At 46.7% G+C, this 16,919-nt stretch overlaps 2 protein-coding genes across 4 annotated transcripts in view; both read left to right on the forward strand.

Moving 5' to 3' along the window:
- LOC144672973 (rab GTPase-activating protein 1-like) overlaps nucleotides 1-16,919 on the forward strand; it is a 442,218-nt gene that overhangs the window by 196,294 nt on the left and 229,005 nt on the right. The gene's annotated exons all lie outside the window — the stretch shown is intronic.
- On the forward strand, nucleotides 774-3,774 carry LOC144672979 (G-protein coupled receptor 52-like). The gene has a single exon (XM_078534980.1). The coding sequence runs from the start codon at nucleotides 1,180-1,182 to the stop codon at nucleotides 2,257-2,259; it is 1,080 nt and encodes a 359-aa protein (XP_078391106.1). The 5' UTR covers nucleotides 774-1,179; the 3' UTR covers nucleotides 2,260-3,774.

Below are 16,919 nucleotides of genomic sequence, written 5' to 3' on the forward strand. Positions count from 1 at the left end.
GACATTAGGGTTAGTGCAGTGAAAGTGTGGCTTTGTGTTGCGATTTTCCTTTGTGCAGACTACCACTCCAAACTCTTTCCTCCTTCACTATTTGTTGTGCTCTGTTTGTACCTGTTTTATGAACCTGTATTAAGGGGGCAGTACGGCTGTAAACTGGTGGGCCCCGTCACGTTATCTCCATTTGTCACGGTCTAGGGCAGCATTACTGTGAGTGGCTGTGAGCCGACATGTACTTGGCAACTGTTACCAAGCGACAAAAAATGAAAAAAAAATCAGCTCCGATGGCCATTGGTGCTGCTGCTGCTGCTTGTTCAGGGGCAGGAAACCAAGGTAGCTGGAATTCTTCCACATCAGTTGTGATGGAGCAAAGGCGAGGGGCTCAGGTGCAGCTGCTGAGAGATGAAGAACGAGTAGTAGCAGCACAGATGTGGCACTGACAGGATTGTTTCTTTAGCACAATGGATGTGCTTGACTCTTCCCGAATTCAGGAGATTGCTGCATTACACAGTTAGCCTCCCTCTTGCAAGACCGAAACATTGATTAATGTTTTTGGCAAGCTGGGGATTTGGAATTATCCGCGAATGCTGCCTACACTGTCTTTTGTCTACTACCTTTTTACTTATTGGTCGATTTTGCGGTGTTTGAAGAGCTCACTGGATTTTTTTGCATAGAAGGCTAAAAGTGTTTCAAGAGACTTTTTGAGAGGAAAGGAATTATACCTTAGTATTGGCATCCAGCGAGATTTGTGCATTTCTCCCTGGGCTCTTTCTCGCTCGCTCTCTCCCTCTCTCTCTCTCTCTCCCACTCTGCACACAATGGCTCACGAAAAACAGCTGGAAGCAGTGCACTGGAGGGAGCTAGTCAGCAGCCTTGCAGTGTCGAGGTGTGTCAGCAGTCCTCTGATGCTGAGGAGGCATGTGCAGCTCTAAAGTGCTGGCTGCGGAGACCAACTGGAGCAGCAGAGTGAGCCGGAGGAGCAGAAAGGAGCAGTGTGCAGGGGGAGGAGGAGGGTGAACTGGAGGAGTGGAGTGAACCAGAGGAGGAGAGTGAACCAAAGCGTGCTGAGGAGTGGAGTGAATCAGCGGAGCAGCAGAGTGAGCTGGAGGAGCTGCAGCAGGAACAGATGCCGTGCTGGCTGCTTCCAGTCACCGTGGTCTCTAGCCCACTCTCGTCTCTGCCATGAACCACTCCACGGCTGAATGGAGAGCCGTGAGTGTGAACAACACCTCGGTCAACCTGTCCAGTCACCACGCTTGTCCACTGGGCTTTGGCTACTACGACGCAGTTGATGTTTGTGTTTTGGAGACCGTGATCATCATGTTGCTGACAGTTCTGATCATAGTGGGAAATCTGACAGTCATCTTTGTGTTTCACTGTGCCCCGCTCCTTCACCATTACACCACCAGCTACTTCATCCAGACTATGGCCTATGCAGACCTGCTTGTTGGGGTAAGCTGCTTGGTTCCTGCACTGTCTCTTCTTCACTATCCCACAGGCATGCAGGAATCTCTGACTTGTCAGGTGTTCGGGTATGTCATTTCAGTCCTGAAGAGTGTGTCCATGGCCTGCCTGGCTTGTATCAGTATCGACCGCTACCTTGCCATAACAAAACCGCTCTCCTATAGCCAGCTGGTTACCCCGTGCCGTCTTAGGATCTGTATCATTCTCATATGGATATACTCATGTATAGTGTTCTTGCCCTCATTCTTTGGATGGGAGAAACCGGGCTATCATGGAGACATCTTTGAATGGTGTGCTACCTCCTGGGAAACCAATGCTTACTTCACAGGTTTCATTGTCTGCTTGCTGTACGCTCCAGCTGCCTTCATTGTCTGCTTCACCTACTTCCATATATTTAAAATCTGCCGGCAGCACACCAAAGAAATTAACGAGCGGCGTGCCCGTTTCCCCAGCCAGGATATGGAAGCGGCTGAGGGTGGACCCAGTCCTGACCGGCGCTACGCAATGGTCCTGTTTCGGATTACAAGCGTCTTCTATGTGCTATGGCTCCCCTACATTCTTTACTTCCTGCTCGAGAGCTCCCGTGTGCTGGAAAGCCCCTCGCTGTCCTTCGTGACAACGTGGTTGGCCATCAGCAACAGCTTCTGCAACTGTGTCATTTACAACCTCTCCAACAGCGTCTTCAGGCTGGGTCTGAGAAGGCTGTCGCAAACGGCCTGCTCGCTGTGCATGCGCTCGGGAGACGAGGCTACAAGAGACCCCAAACCCAGGAAACGGGCAAATTCCTGTTCCATCTGACGGCCCAAGTGTTTTGAGGACACAAAGCAGGTTGCGGCTATAGCAATCCATACTCTCTTGCGCTTTTGTGCAAAGATGTTTAGGAGAACAGAGGAATTGATGACCAAAGGGCTCATTGGAATGGTCTTTTGTGCAGCTAGAGGAAGCCATTCAGGCCCTCGAGCCTGTTCCGCCGTTCAGTTAGATCGTGGCTGATCTGTACCCTAACCCCATCTACCTGCCTTGGGTCTGTAACCCTTATTAACCGCGTTTAACACAAATCTTTCAATTTGTTTCAAAATTCTCAATTGCCCCCAGCCTCAACAACTGTTTGGGGGAGAGTGTTCCAGATTTCTACTCCCTGGTTTGAGACACCTTAGCGTGAAAGCTGGTCTGCGGTGTTCTGGTCGTTTGGAACAAGATGGAACACGTAATGTAATCAGTGTATTAACTACCTAAAGCCCTCAGCTCTATTCAAAGAGGAACAAACTGGTTGGGGCATTCCGTTCACTGCTTTAGAATAATGCACAGAAAGGCTGAGCGGTGGAGAGAGGCTTTTGTCAAGAGTGCACATTGGGATACTGTGTCGATACACCATTCTTGTCACTGAGAGCGTGAGGCTGATGTATGTAGAGCTTTGTACAAGAACATTAACACTTTCATTAGGTGTGCCGTCTTCTATTGTAGGCTGCAGCCCTTTACTGCATTTCAGTGTAAGCTTGCACATATTGTACAAAATATTTGGTGGAGTTTATTCCCTGTGTCTGTGCCTGATGTACTAATGCACATTTACCGTTTCGAGCAGTACAGTTAAAGTGGGCAGGAGTTGAATTTATCTTTTCAAAATAATAATTGAAAGCAAAAAAAAAAGTTACAGTGCAGTTAATCGACACCTAACCCGAAAGATGCTTCTGGTCGTTGCGTTTACTGTGACAGTGACTTGTCCTATCTGTGGTTCTGGTACTGATGGGATGAGGTTTGGGATGTAAACTTAATGAAAGCAAGTGCCAACCGGGCTTGACTATTCCAATGGCACCAGGATTATTGATGTATGGAGAGTGAGAATAAGCCGAGAGGGGGGAATCTTCAGTATCTGTTCACGCTGTCATGCTACTCAGGAATATGTTGCAAAAAAGGGAAACAGCAGTGAGTATTTGTATTGCCCTCATTGTGAATGCTGCTGATTAACCCTTCGAGCTCTCCAGTTCCTTTGCAGCTGGCATTTTCAGTCGACCAGCACTGACCGGAATGCAATTTGTGGAACGTTTTTTCCACTTCCAGCAACACATCATGAAACTAGCTCCTCGATTATCTGCCGGGTGCAAAGATGTTGCTGCAGTACTTGAAGGGTTATGTACTGAGAGATATGAAAGAGTTAAGCTGTAAGAATGTAATGTTAAATTATTTAAAAAAAAATGGATTTATTGTTAACCGTTTTACATTAAAAAATTGACTTTTTATATACATACATATACACATATATCTATATAATACATATTTGAACAGCCTGTATTGATGAGGTTTAATAAATGGATAGCCCTGAATCGAACGAGTATGATTGTCTCCCAGTGCACTGCAATCCGGCACAGACTTATATAGCTTTTTGTGAAGATTTGGTCTGGTTTCATCCACTATAATTATACAGGTTATTGGAGCAGACTTTTTAAAATAGTCTACTTTCTCTCAGTTTTCAACACTGGCACAAGGTGCATTGCGTTCCTTTTTGCATCAGCCACATTGGAGTGTATATTGTTCTGCAGTGTCCTTTTCCCTCTTGCAGCATAGCCCCTCCTTCTGTGCAGCCTCCCTGCGATGTAACTGCCCTCTAGAATCAACCCCATGCAGCGCTGCCTACTCCCTAAGTTGCCTCCCTACTAGAGGTCAGCTAATCACTGCTCCTTAATTTATCTTGCCTTCTCCCCTATTTTCATTGTTGACGGTGCTCTGTCCTCAGTTTCTCAAAGAAAATGTGTGGTCCCCATACAATGTAGCTCTGATATGTGCAGCTCCTGGGCAGCGCTGACCCCTCCACCTGCCATGTAGCTCTTGTACAATACAGGCCTCGTATAATGCTCCCCTCTGCAATGAAACCCTCATGCAATGTAGTTTCCTCAACAAAAACAACAACCTGTATTTGTATAGTGCTTTAATGTAATAAAACATCCCAAAGTGCTTCCCTGGAGTGTATTTGACACTAAGCCTTGTAAGGAAATATTATGACACAAGCTTGGTCAGAGGCTGGTTTTAAGGAACATCTTAATGGAGGACAGCGAGGTAGAGAGGGTTAGGGAGAGTATTGCAGAGCTTAGGGCATAGGCAGCTGAAGGCGTGGCTGTCAATGTTGGAGCAATTAAAATTTGGACTGCTTAAGAGGCCAAAATTATAGGAGAGCACATATCTCAGAGGGTTACATGCCTGGAAGAGGTTGCAGAGAAAGGGAGGGACGAGGCCATGGACGGATTTGAAAACAAGGATGAGAATTTGAAAATCAAGGTTTTACTTAATTCGAGCATGTGGTGGGGTGAGGAGTGAATGGGACTTGGTGTGAGTTAGGACATGGGCAGCAGTCTTGGATGTCAGACAAGCAATCTGATGATTTCGAGACAGTGGATGGGCCAAAATGGGTGGTGACGCGGTAGCGTTGGGTGTTGTCAGTGTACATGTTGAAGTAACCACTTGCAATGTAACATCATTCTAAATAGGTTGCAGTAAAGCCTTTTGTTTCTAAGAGTTGATGTTCTCAACTCGAAGAGATAGGTTTTAGGAAACATTCAAATTCCTCTCTTTTCCACTCCTGAGGTTGGTTATAACAGAATTTCAATTTTTAAAAAGTTGTGATTTTTCAATGTAAAACTATACAAATAAATAAGCCTGTCAGATCTCTTGGGTTAACAAGTAAGCCGTTAGTTTAATTGTTAAAAACTCACTCGGGTAAAAGTATAAAATTTACTAAAAATGTAAAAACATGCCCTGAATCCCGCAACGTGTACACAACCGCTAGCATGCGGAACTGAAGAAGTTACAGGGTAGAGGAGGTGGAATTGATGAGTTAAAGTCAGTAAGAAAAAAAGAAATGTACATGCCAACGTTTCTTTAGTGCTCTTGAAATTCCAGTTGTGTTGCGGCTGATGTAAACTGGTTATTTTTCTGGGGACAGTCTCTTTTAAACTGTAACCAGTCTTCTTCCAAAGTGGATGCTATGACACGTGAAGTTCCTTTTTATTAAAATCCTCTCTCTCTCTGATGTATTCCAAAAATGTAACAGGGTCTTGAACTTGAGAATAGCAGGGGGAGAAAGAGATGATATTACATTCTGCGGTCATCTTCTGGATATTAGTAGTGCCTTCTGCAGACTCCTCTTTCACTGTAACCAACAGACAAGCTTTTCACAAGTGGGGTTCTGTTCATGTGACAGCTGGACACTGGCACATAATGGAGGGCAGTCCATATTAACGAAGGAGCTTCGATCTCCCATTGTCAAAGCTCTCAAGATGCCATCAAAACAGATAGGTCCTTAGTACCCTTCTTGCATAATGAGTTTCATTAGTACTTCTTTAAATAGTCGTTGGGTAGTACAGAACTTTAGTATTGCTGAAAAAATACATTTTGTCAAAACTTTTTTTTGCTTGCACTCATCAGGACAACTTGCAAGAATACAAGTGTCAGTGTATTAACATATGTAACTTCCAGTACACGCAAATGCACCACACTGTGAACCCGACTGACAATCTTAAATTGGTTGTCAGTGCAATTCTTAGCACACTGAGGATTATTTAGCAAATGTTGTCTAATTGTGGAGCCACATCTAATGTTGGGCACTGTGTTTTGAGTTTTGTAAGCATGGGCTGGTTGGGTACAGTCTGTACCTTGCCTGTTGTGAACAGCGGCTGGGACATGTTGTTTGATACGATCTGCCAGTCTTTGGGACGTACAGCCTACATACCCAGCATCACACTGGCACTGAAATTCATGTATCACATTATTCATATGTGTGATAGGCAGAACATCTTTTTGACTTGACAGCAGCAAGACAGCATCCTGTTAGTGGTGAATACCACTTGTGTTGCTACTACGTAGTAGCAGCGTGAAACAGCTAGATCACGAAACCATTGCCGTTGCTGATTATTGTAAAAACTCATCTGGTTCACTAATGTCCTTTACGGAAGGAAATCTGCCGCCCTTACCTGGTCTGGCCTACATGTGACTCCAGACCCACAGAATTTGGTTGACTCTTAAATGCCCTCTGAACAAGGGCAATTAGGGATGGCCTAGTCAGTGATGCCCATATCCCATGAACGAATAAAAAAAAGATTCACCCGTTGCTCAGATTTTTCAGATACCTTACCCGTTCAAGGATTCTTACAATTCCATGCGCTATAAAATTGGCCTTATCGGCAACCTTGTAAATAGGGCCGAAGCCATTTGCTCACCATGTAAGTTTGATTCTGGAATAGGGTGCCTCAAAGACATCCTGCAGGTTAATGGCTACCCTAATCAGATCATTTCACGCTGTATATCGTGCAAACTCATGAACGGGCCTAAGGCTGTCACTTTTGGCCCTGAAAAGTGCGCAGTCTACCTCAGATTACCCTGGAAGGGCAAGGTATCTCAAAAAATAGAGCAACAGGTGAAACCAGCTGTTTCACAGTGCTACTACGCAGTAGCAACATGAGTTGTATTCACAACTAACAGGATGCTGCTGTCAAGCCAAAAAGATGTTCTGCCTATCACACAAATAAGTAATGTGGTATCTGAATTTTAGTGCCAGTGTGATGCTAGGTGTGTAGGCTGTACGACACAATGATTGGCGGATCATATCAAACAGCATATCCCTTCCGCTGTTCGTAACAGGCAAGGTATAAACCATACTCAATCATTCCGTGCTTGCAAAACTCAAAACACAGTGTTCAACAATAGATGTGATTCTACGATTGGACAACATTTGCTAAATAATCCTCAGGCGTGCTAAAAATTACGCTGACAACCAATTTAAGATTGTCAGCCAGGCTCGCAATGTAGTGCATTTGCGTATACTGGAAGCTACATATATAAATACACAGGCCCCCATTCTTTGCAGACAGAAAGAACATGTACACACATTGCGCCTGTTTCAGCTAAACAAATTAAGTGACAGCCATTCGCTGGTTCATTCCTCAGGGCAATGCCTTGACCAATCAGAGTCAAGCTGCCTGGTTTAAATTTCAAACATTGCCTGGCAGTTAACTGTCAATTACCATTAACTGGTGCATTCTCTATGGCAACGCCATTACCAATTGGAGTCCACTTGCCAACCAATCAGCACTATCTTCTCATACAGTATAAAGTCATTGTTTCCCCTGATGCTGGTATTCTTTCAATTGTCCTGATGAGTGCAAGACTAAAAGCTTTGAAAAAATGTCTTTTTTTCAGCAATACTAAAGTTCTGTACTGCCAAACAACTATTTCTATGCTTTTTATTTAAGTTTGATACTATCTCGAACTTTCTTAGTAAACCACGGATGGTCGGTTCTCCCCTTGGAATTTTTCTTTCTCGTTGGAATGTATCTGTTCTGTGTATTCTGAAATATCCCCATAAATTAAAAACGAAATGTATTCATTTACGAGGTGTGGGCTTCTCTGGCAAGGCCAGCATTTATTGCCCATCCCTACTTGCCCTCGAGAAGGTGGTGGTGAGCTGCCTTCTTGAACCGCTGCGGCCCATGTGGTGTAGGTACACCCACAGTGCCGTTAGGAAGTGAGTTACAGGATTTTGACCCAGCGACAGTGAAGGAACAGCGATATATTTCCAAGTCAGGATGGTGAGTGATTTGGAGGGGAACTTACAGGTGGTGGTGTTCTCATGTATCTGCTGTCCTTGTCCTTCTAGATGGTAGTGGTCACGGGTTTGGAAGGCGCTGTCTTACGAGCCTTGCTGAATTCCTGCAGTTCATCTCTTAGATGGTACACACTGCTGCTACTGTGCATTGGTGGTGGAGGGAGTGAATATTTGTGGATGTGGTACCAATCAAGCAGGCTGCTTTGTCCTGGATGGTGCCAAGCTTCTTGAGTGTTGTGGGAGCTGCACTAGATCTCTATTGACCTATCCCTTAACCTAAATTGTCAGTTCACTTTTGCTAGCTCTGCTTTCATGCCCTCTTAGTTGCCCATATTTAAATTTAAAATACTAGTGTTAGACCCACTCTTGTCTCCCTCAAACTGAAAGTAAAATTCAATCATATTACGATCACTGCTACCTAGGGGTGCCTTCACTATGAGGTCATTAATTAATCCTATCTCATTGCACAATACCAGGTCTAGTGTAGCCTGCTCCCAGGTTGGCTCCAAAATGTGCTGTTTTAAGAAATTATCCCAAAAACATTCTGTGAATTCATCATCTATGCTACCTTTGCCCAACTGATTGTTCCAGTCTTTAGGTAGATTAAATTCCCCCATGATCATCATTGTACTTTTCTGACAGGCTTCCACCATTTATTCTTTGATACCATGTCCTACTGTGTAATTACAGTTAGGGGGCTTGTACATCACTCCCACAAGCGATTTCTTGCTTTTATCATTCCTCATCTCTACCCAAACTGCTATATCCTGCTTTCCTGAACTTAGGCCATCCCTTTCTATTGTGTTAATGTCGTCTTTAATTAACAGAGCCATCCCTCCACCTTTTCCTAACTTCCTATCCTTCCTAAAAGTCAAACACCCTTCAAAGTTCAGGTCCCAATTTATCCCATCCTGTAGTCATGTCTCTGTACTGGCTATTTGATCGTACTTATTTATCTCTATTTGCACTATCAGTTTATCTGTTTTGTTTCGAATGCTATGTGCATTAAGATACAGAGCCTTAAATTTTGTCCTAATATTATTTTTGTTACCTCTAGTCTTATCTGTTACTCTTAGACTTGTACTGTCTGTCCCTTCCTGTCATGGTCTCTTTATCATTTCCCAAATTAATACCCTCCTTTCTTAAATTGTCTCTATTCTTTGACATACCATATATTCTCTCACGATCCCCTGCCCACATGATTTAATTTAAAATCCTTTCTACTTCCCTAGTTATGCAATTCGTAAGAACACTGGTCCCAGCAGGGTTCAGGTGTAGACCGTCCCAATGGTACAGCCCTCACTTTCCCCAGTACTGGTGCCAGTGCCCCATGAACCGAAACCCACTTCTCCAACACCAGTCTTTGAGCCACGCATTCATTTCTCTAATCTGATTTACCTTATGCCAATGTGCCCATGGCTCAGGTAGTAATCCAGAGATTATTTACTTTCAGATTCTGCTTCTTAATTTGGCACCTAGCTCCTCATATTGACAATGCAGAACCTCCTTCCTTGTCCTGCCTATGTCATTTGTACCTACATGGACCACAATGACTGGATCCTCCCCTTCCCACTGCAAATTCTTCTCCAGCCCTGAGCAGAAATCCCGAACCCTGGTACCAGGCAGACAACACAGCCGCTTTTTGCTGCAGAGAACAGTGTCAATTCCCCTCATTATACTGTCCCCTACCACCACTACATTCCTGTTTTCTCCCTGTTCAATGGCTTTCTGTACCATGGTGCTATGGCCAGCCTACTCATCCACCTTGCAGACCTCACTTTCGTCCACGCAGGTTGTGAGCACTTCAAATCTGTTCGACAATTGCAAAGTCTGAGGCTCCACCCCCCTAGTGTCGGCTCAGTTCCTTTACCTGCCCCACTCATGGTCACATCCTCCTGTCCTTCACTGCTGGCCAAAACAGACGACCTTATTCTAAGAGTTGTGACTGTCTTCTGGAACAGTGTCCAGGTATTTCTTCTCCTCTCTTGTGTTGCGCAGTGTCTGCAATTCAGCTTCCAAATCAATAATGATGATCCAGAATTCCTCTAGCTGCTTACACTTTCTGCAGATGTGTTTGTCCTGGATCACCTTGTCATCCAAAAACTACCCATATTCCACAGCTGCAACACACCTGTCCCGCCATTGTTAACTAAGCTATTTAGTTAATTTAATTACTTTCTTAATTAACTTAGAGTAATCCTCATGAATTCTACAATTTACTCTGCCTATTAAATGCTAGTACCACGGACAAGTAGAAGTTATATGTTTCGTTGCTACACAGGTTTGTGTTTTAGATGTTTATTTTAATTATTTTATTTTGTTTTAATTTTGAAGTTTTAGCTCCATTTTGTTTATAGATCGACCTCAGATCCCATGTCCTAAGCTGGCTATTAACACACTGTCCCTAACACTAAGCACTTACCGGCCAATCAACTTACTATCAGCTTATAAAAGTACAGTGCCTATTCTATTGTAAACCTACGGAATAAACTAAACCTTAATCACTTACTAGGTACTCAGCAAACAGTTAGATTCTTCTCCTATCAATCAAATTGCTTCTTTGCTGTGATGTCACTATTTGTTTTCTCATGCTGTTTTCAATCTCTCGACTGACTCTCCAATCACGCTGTTTTCAATCTCCCGACTGACTCTCCTCTCGCGCTGTTTTCAATCTCCCGACTGACTCTCCACTCTCAGTTTTCAATCTCCCAACTGACCCTCCTCTCGCGCTGTTTTCAAACTCCCGGTTGCCTCTCCTCTCGCGCTGTTTTCAATCTCCCGACGGCCTCTCCTCTCGCGCTGTTTTCAATCTCCTGACTGCCTCTCCTCTCGCGCTGTTTTCAATCTCCCGACTGCCTCTCCTCTCGCGCTGTTTTCAATCTCCCGACTGCCTCTCCTCTCGCGCTGTTTTCAATCTCCCGACTGCCTCTCCTCTCGTGCTGTTTTCAATCTCCTGACTGTCTCTCCTCTTACGCTGTTTTCAATCTCCTAACTGTCTCTACACTCGCGCTGTTTTCAATCACCCGACTGTCTCTACACTCGTGCTGTTTTCAATCTCCCGACTGTCTCTCCTCTCGCGCTGTTTTCAATCTCCTGACTGCCTCTCCTCTCGCTCTGTTTTCAATCTATCAACTGCCTCCCCTCTCGCTCTGTTTTCAATCTCCTGACTGACTCTCCTCTCGGGCTGTTTTCAATCTCCCGACTGACTCTCCTCTCACATTGTTTTAAATTTCCCGACTGTCTCTACACTTGCGCTGTTTTCAATCTTCCGACTGTCTCTCCTCTCGCTCTGTTTTCAATCTCCTGACTGCCACTCCTCTCACGCTGTTTTCAATCTCCCGACTGACTCTCCTCTCGCTCTGTTTTAAATCTCCCGACTGCCTCACCTATCGCGCTGTTTTCAATCTCCCGACTGACTCTCCTCTCGTGCTGTTTTCAATCTCCCGACTGATTCTCCTCTCGCTCTGTTTTCAATCTCCCGACGGCCTCTCCTCTCGCTCTGTTTTCAATCTCCCGACTGCCACTCCTCTCGCGCTGTTTTCAATCTCCTGACTGACTCTCCTCTCGCTCTGTTTTAAATCTCCCGACTGCCTCACCTATCGTGCTGTTTTCAATCTCCCGACTGCGTCTCCTCTCGCGCTATTTTCACTCTCCTGACTGTCTCTTCTCTCGCGCTGTTTACAATCTCCCGACTGACTCTCCTCTCGCGCTGTTTTCAATCTCCCGACTGACTCCCCTCTCGCGCTGTTTTCAAACTCCCGACTGCCACTCCTCTCACGCTGTTTTCAATCTCCTGACTGACTCTCCTCTCGCTCTGTTTTAAATCTCCCGACTGCCTCACCTATCGCGCTGTTTTCAATCTCCCGACTGACTCTCCTCTCGTGCTGTTTTCAATCTCCCGACTGATTCTCCTCTCGCTCTGTTTTCAATCTCCCGACGGCCTCTCCTCTCGCTCTGTTTTCAATCTCCCGACTGCCACTCCTCTCGCGCTGTTTTCAATCTCCTGACTGACTCTCCTCTCGCTCTGTTTTAAATCTCCCGACTGCCTCACCTATCGTGCTGTTTTCAATCTCCCGACTGCGTCTCCTCTCGCGCTATTTTCACTCTCCTGACTGTCTCTTCTCTCGCGCTGTTTACAATCTCCCGACTGACTCTCCTCTCGCGCTGTTTTCAATCTCCCGACTGACTCCCCTCTCGCGCTGTTTTCAAACTCCCGACTGCCACTCCTCTCACGCTGTTTTCAATCTCCTGACTGACTCTCCTCTCGCTCTGTTTTAAATCTCCCGACTGCCTCACCTATCGCGCTGTTTTCAATCTCCCGACTGACTCTCCTCTCGTGCTGTTTTCAATCTCCTGACTGCCTCTCCTCTCGTGCTGTTTTCAATATCCCGACTGCCTCTCCTCTCGCTCTGTTTTCAATCTCCCGACTGCCTCTCCTCTCGCTCTGTTTTCAATCTCCCGACTGACTCTTCTCTCGCTCTGTTTTCAATCTCCCGACTGCCTCTCCTCTCGCGCTATTTTCAATCCCCTGACTGCTTCTTCTCTTGCGCTGTTTTCAATCTCCCAGCTGTCTCTCCTCTCGCGTTGTTTTCAATCTCCTGGCTGTCTCTCCTCTCGTGCTGTTTTCAATCTCCCAACTGCCTCTCCTTTCGCGCTGCTTTCAATCTCCTGACTGTCTCTACACTCGCGCTGTTTTCAATCTCCTGACTGTCTCTCCTCTCGCGCTGTTTTCAATCTCCCGACTGCCTCTCCTTTCGCGCTGCTTTCAATCTCCATACTGTCTCTCCTCTCGTGCTGTTTTCAATCTCCCGACTGTCTCTCCTCTCGTGCTGTTTTCAATCTTCCGACTGCCTCTCCTCTCGCTCTGTTTTCAATCTCCCGACTGGCATTCCTTTCGCGCTGCTTTCAATCTCCTGACTGTCTCTCCTCTCGCACTATTTTCAATCTCCTAACTGTCTCTACACTCGCGCTGTTTTAAATTTCCCGACTGTCTCTACACTCGCGCTGTTTTCAATCTCCCGACTGTCTCTCCTCTCGCTCTGTTTTCAATCTCCCGACTGTCTCTCCTCTCGCTCTGTTTTCAATCTCCCGACAGCCTCTCCTCTCACATTGTTTTAAACTTCCCGACTTTCTCTACACTTGCGCTGTTTTCAATCTGCCGACTGTCTCTCCTCTCGCTCTGTTTTCAATGTCCCGACTGCCTCTCCTCTCGCGCTGTTTTCAAACTCCCGACTGTCTCTCCTCTCGCGCTGTTTTCAATATCTCGACTGTCTCTCCTCTCGCGCTGTTTTCAATCTCCCGACTGACTCTCCTCTCGCGCTGTTTTAAATTTCCCGACTGTCTCTACACTTGCGCTGTTTTCAATCTTCCGACTGTCTCTCCTCTCGCTCTGTTTTCAATCTCCTGACTGCCTCTCCTCTCGCGCTGTTTTCAATCTCCTGACTGTCTCTCCTCTCGCGCTGTTTTCAATCTCCTGACTGCCTCTCCTATCGTGCTGTTTTCAATCTCCTGACTGACTCTCCTCTTGCTCTGTTTTCAATCTCTCGACTGCCTCTCATCTGACACTGTTTTAAATCTCCCGACCGCCTCTCCTCTCGCGCTGTTTTCAATCTCCCAGCTGTCTCTCCTCTCGCGTTGTTTTCAATCTCCTGACTGTCTCTCCTCTCGGGCTGTTTTCAATCTCCCGACTGACTCTCCACTCGCGCTGTTTTCAATCTCCCGACTGACTCTCCTCTCGGGCTGTTTTCAATCTCCTGACCGCCTCTCCTCTCGCGCTGTTTTCAATCTCCTGACCGCCTCTCCTCTCGCGCTGTTTTCAATCTCCCGGCTGACTCCCCACTCGCGTTGTTTTCAATCTCCCGACTATCTTTCCACTCGCGCTGTTTTCAATCACCCGACTGACTCTTCTCTCGCGCTGTTTTCAATCTCCCGACTGTCTTTCCACTCGCGCTGTTTTCAATCACCCGACTGCCTCTCCTCTCGCGCTATTTTCAATCCCCTGACTGCTTCTTCTCTTGCGCTGTTTTCAATCTCCCAGCTGTCTCTCCTCTCGCGTTGTTTTCAATCTCCTGGCTGTCTCTCCTCTCGTGCTGTTTTCAATCTCCCAACTGCCTCTCCTTTCGCGCTGCTTTCAATCTCCTGACTGTCTCTACACTCGCGCTGTTTTCAATCTCCTGACTGTCTCTCCTCTCGCGCTGTTTTCAATCTCCCGACTGCCTCTCCTTTCGCGCTGCTTTCAATCTCCATACTGTCTCTCCTCTCGTGCTGTTTTCAATCTCCCGACTGTCTCTCCTCTCGTGCTGTTTTCAATCTTCCGACTGCCTCTCCTCTCGCTCTGTTTTCAATCTCCCGACTGGCATTCCTTTCGCGCTGCTTTCAATCTCCTGACTGTCTCTCCTCTCGCACTATTTTCAATCTCCTAACTGTCTCTACACTCGCGCTGTTTTAAATTTCCCGACTGTCTCTACACTCGCGCTGTTTTCAATCTCCCGACTGTCTCTCCTCTCGCTCTGTTTTCAATCTCCCGACTGTCTCTCCTCTCGCTCTGTTTTCAATCTCCCGACAGCCTCTCCTCTCACATTGTTTTAAACTTCCCGACTTTCTCTACACTTGCGCTGTTTTCAATCTGCCGACTGTCTCTCCTCTCGCTCTGTTTTCAATGTCCCGACTGCCTCTCCTCTCGCGCTGTTTTCAAACTCCCGACTGTCTCTCCTCTCGCGCTGTTTTCAATATCTCGACTGTCTCTCCTCTCGCGCTGTTTTCAATCTCCCGACTGACTCTCCTCTCGCGCTGTTTTAAATTTCCCGACTGTCTCTACACTTGCGCTGTTTTCAATCTTCCGACTGTCTCTCCTCTCGCTCTGTTTTCAATCTCCTGACTGCCTCTCCTCTCGCGCTGTTTTCAATCTCCTGACTGTCTCTCCTCTCGCGCTGTTTTCAATCTCCTGACTGCCTCTCCTATCGTGCTGTTTTCAATCTCCTGACTGACTCTCCTCTTGCTCTGTTTTCAATCTCTCGACTGCCTCTCATCTGACACTGTTTTAAATCTCCCGACCGCCTCTCCTCTCGCGCTGTTTTCAATCTCCCAGCTGTCTCTCCTCTCGCGTTGTTTTCAATCTCCTGACTGTCTCTCCTCTCGGGCTGTTTTCAATCTCCCGACTGACTCTCCACTCGCGCTGTTTTCAATCTCCCGACTGACTCTCCTCTCGGGCTGTTTTCAATCTCCTGACCGCCTCTCCTCTCGCGCTGTTTTCAATCTCCTGACCGCCTCTCCTCTCGCGCTGTTTTCAATCTCCCGGCTGACTCCCCACTCGCGTTGTTTTCAATCTCCCGACTATCTTTCCACTCGCGCTGTTTTCAATCACCCGACTGACTCTTCTCTCGCGCTGTTTTCAATCTCCCGACTGTCTTTCCACTCGCGCTGTTTTCAATCACCCGACTGACTCTTCTCTCGCGCTGTTTTCAATCTCCCGGCTGCCTCTCCACTCGCGCTGTTTTCAATCACCCGGCTGACTCTCCTCTCTCGCTGTTTTCAATTTCCTGACTGACACTCCACTCGTGCTGCTTTTAATCTCCCAACTTTCTCTCCACTCGCACTGTTTTCAATCTCCCGACTGTCATTCCACTCGCGCTGTTTTCAATCTCCCGGCTGCCTGTCCACTTGCGCTGTTTTCAATCTCCCAACTTACTCTCCACTCGCGCTGTTTTCAATCTCCCGACTGTCATTCCACTCGCACTGTGTTCAATTTCCCGACTGACTCTCCACTCGAGTTGTTTTCAATCTCCCGACTGTCGCTGCACTCGCGCTGTTTTCAATCTCCCGACTGTCTTTCCACTCGCTCTGTTTTCAATCACCCGACTGACTCTCCTCTCGCGCTGTTTTAAATCTCCCGACTGACTTTCCACTCGCGCTGTTTTCAATCACCCGGCTGACTCTCCTCTCTCGCTGTTTTCAATTTCCTGACTGACACTCCACTCGCGCTGCTTTTAATCTCCCAACTTTCTCTCCACTCGCACTGTTTTCAATCTCCCGACTGTCATTCCACTCGCGCTGTTTTCAATCTCCCGGCTGCCTGTCCACTTGCGCTGTTTTCAATCTCCCAACTTACTCCCCACTCGCGCTGTTTTCAATCTCCCGACTGTCATTCCACTCGCACTGTGTTCAATTTCCCGACTGACTCTCCACTCGAGTTGTTTTCAATCTCCCGACTGTCGCTGCACTCGCGCTGTTTTCAATCTCCCGACTGTCTTTCCACTCGCTCTGTTTTCAATCACCCGACTGACTCTCCTCTCGCGCTGTTTTCAATCTCCCGACTGACTTTCCACTCACGCTGTTTTCAATCTCCTGGCTGCCTCTCCACTCGATCTGTTTTCAATCACCCCACTGACTCTCCTCTCGCTCTGTTTTCAATCTCCCGACTGACTCTCCTCTCGGGCTGTTTTCAATCTCCCGACCGACTCTCCTCTCACATTGTTTTCAATCTCCCGACTTTCAATACACTTGTGCTGTTTTCAATCTCCAGACTGTCTCTCCTCTCGCTCTGTTTTCAATCTCCCGACTCCCTCTCCTCTCGCGCTGTTTTCAAACTCCCGACGGTCTTTACACTCGCGCTGTTTTCAATCTCCCGACTGGCACTCCTCTCGCGCTGTTTTCAATCTCCTGACTGCCTCTCCACTCTCGCTGTTTTAAATTTCCCGACTGTCTCTACACTCGCGCTGTTTTCAATCTCCCAACTTACTCTCCACTCGCGCTGTTTTTAATCTCCCAACTTTCTCTCCACTCGCGCTGTTTTCAATCTCCCGACTGTCATTCCACTCGCACTGCGTTCAATCTCCCGACTGACTCTCCACTCGAGTTGTTTTCAATC

This window comes from Cetorhinus maximus, unplaced genomic scaffold (genome assembly GCF_964194155.1).
Source record: "Cetorhinus maximus unplaced genomic scaffold, sCetMax3.hap1.1 HAP1_SCAFFOLD_182, whole genome shotgun sequence".
Classification (NCBI taxonomy): domain Eukaryota; kingdom Metazoa; phylum Chordata; class Chondrichthyes; order Lamniformes; family Cetorhinidae; genus Cetorhinus; species Cetorhinus maximus.

Excerpts from the sequence above, each read along its gene's own strand:
- LOC144672979 (XM_078534980.1), top strand. The coding sequence starts at position 1,180 with ATGAACCACTCCACGGCTGAATGGAGAGCCGTGAGTGTGAACAACACC.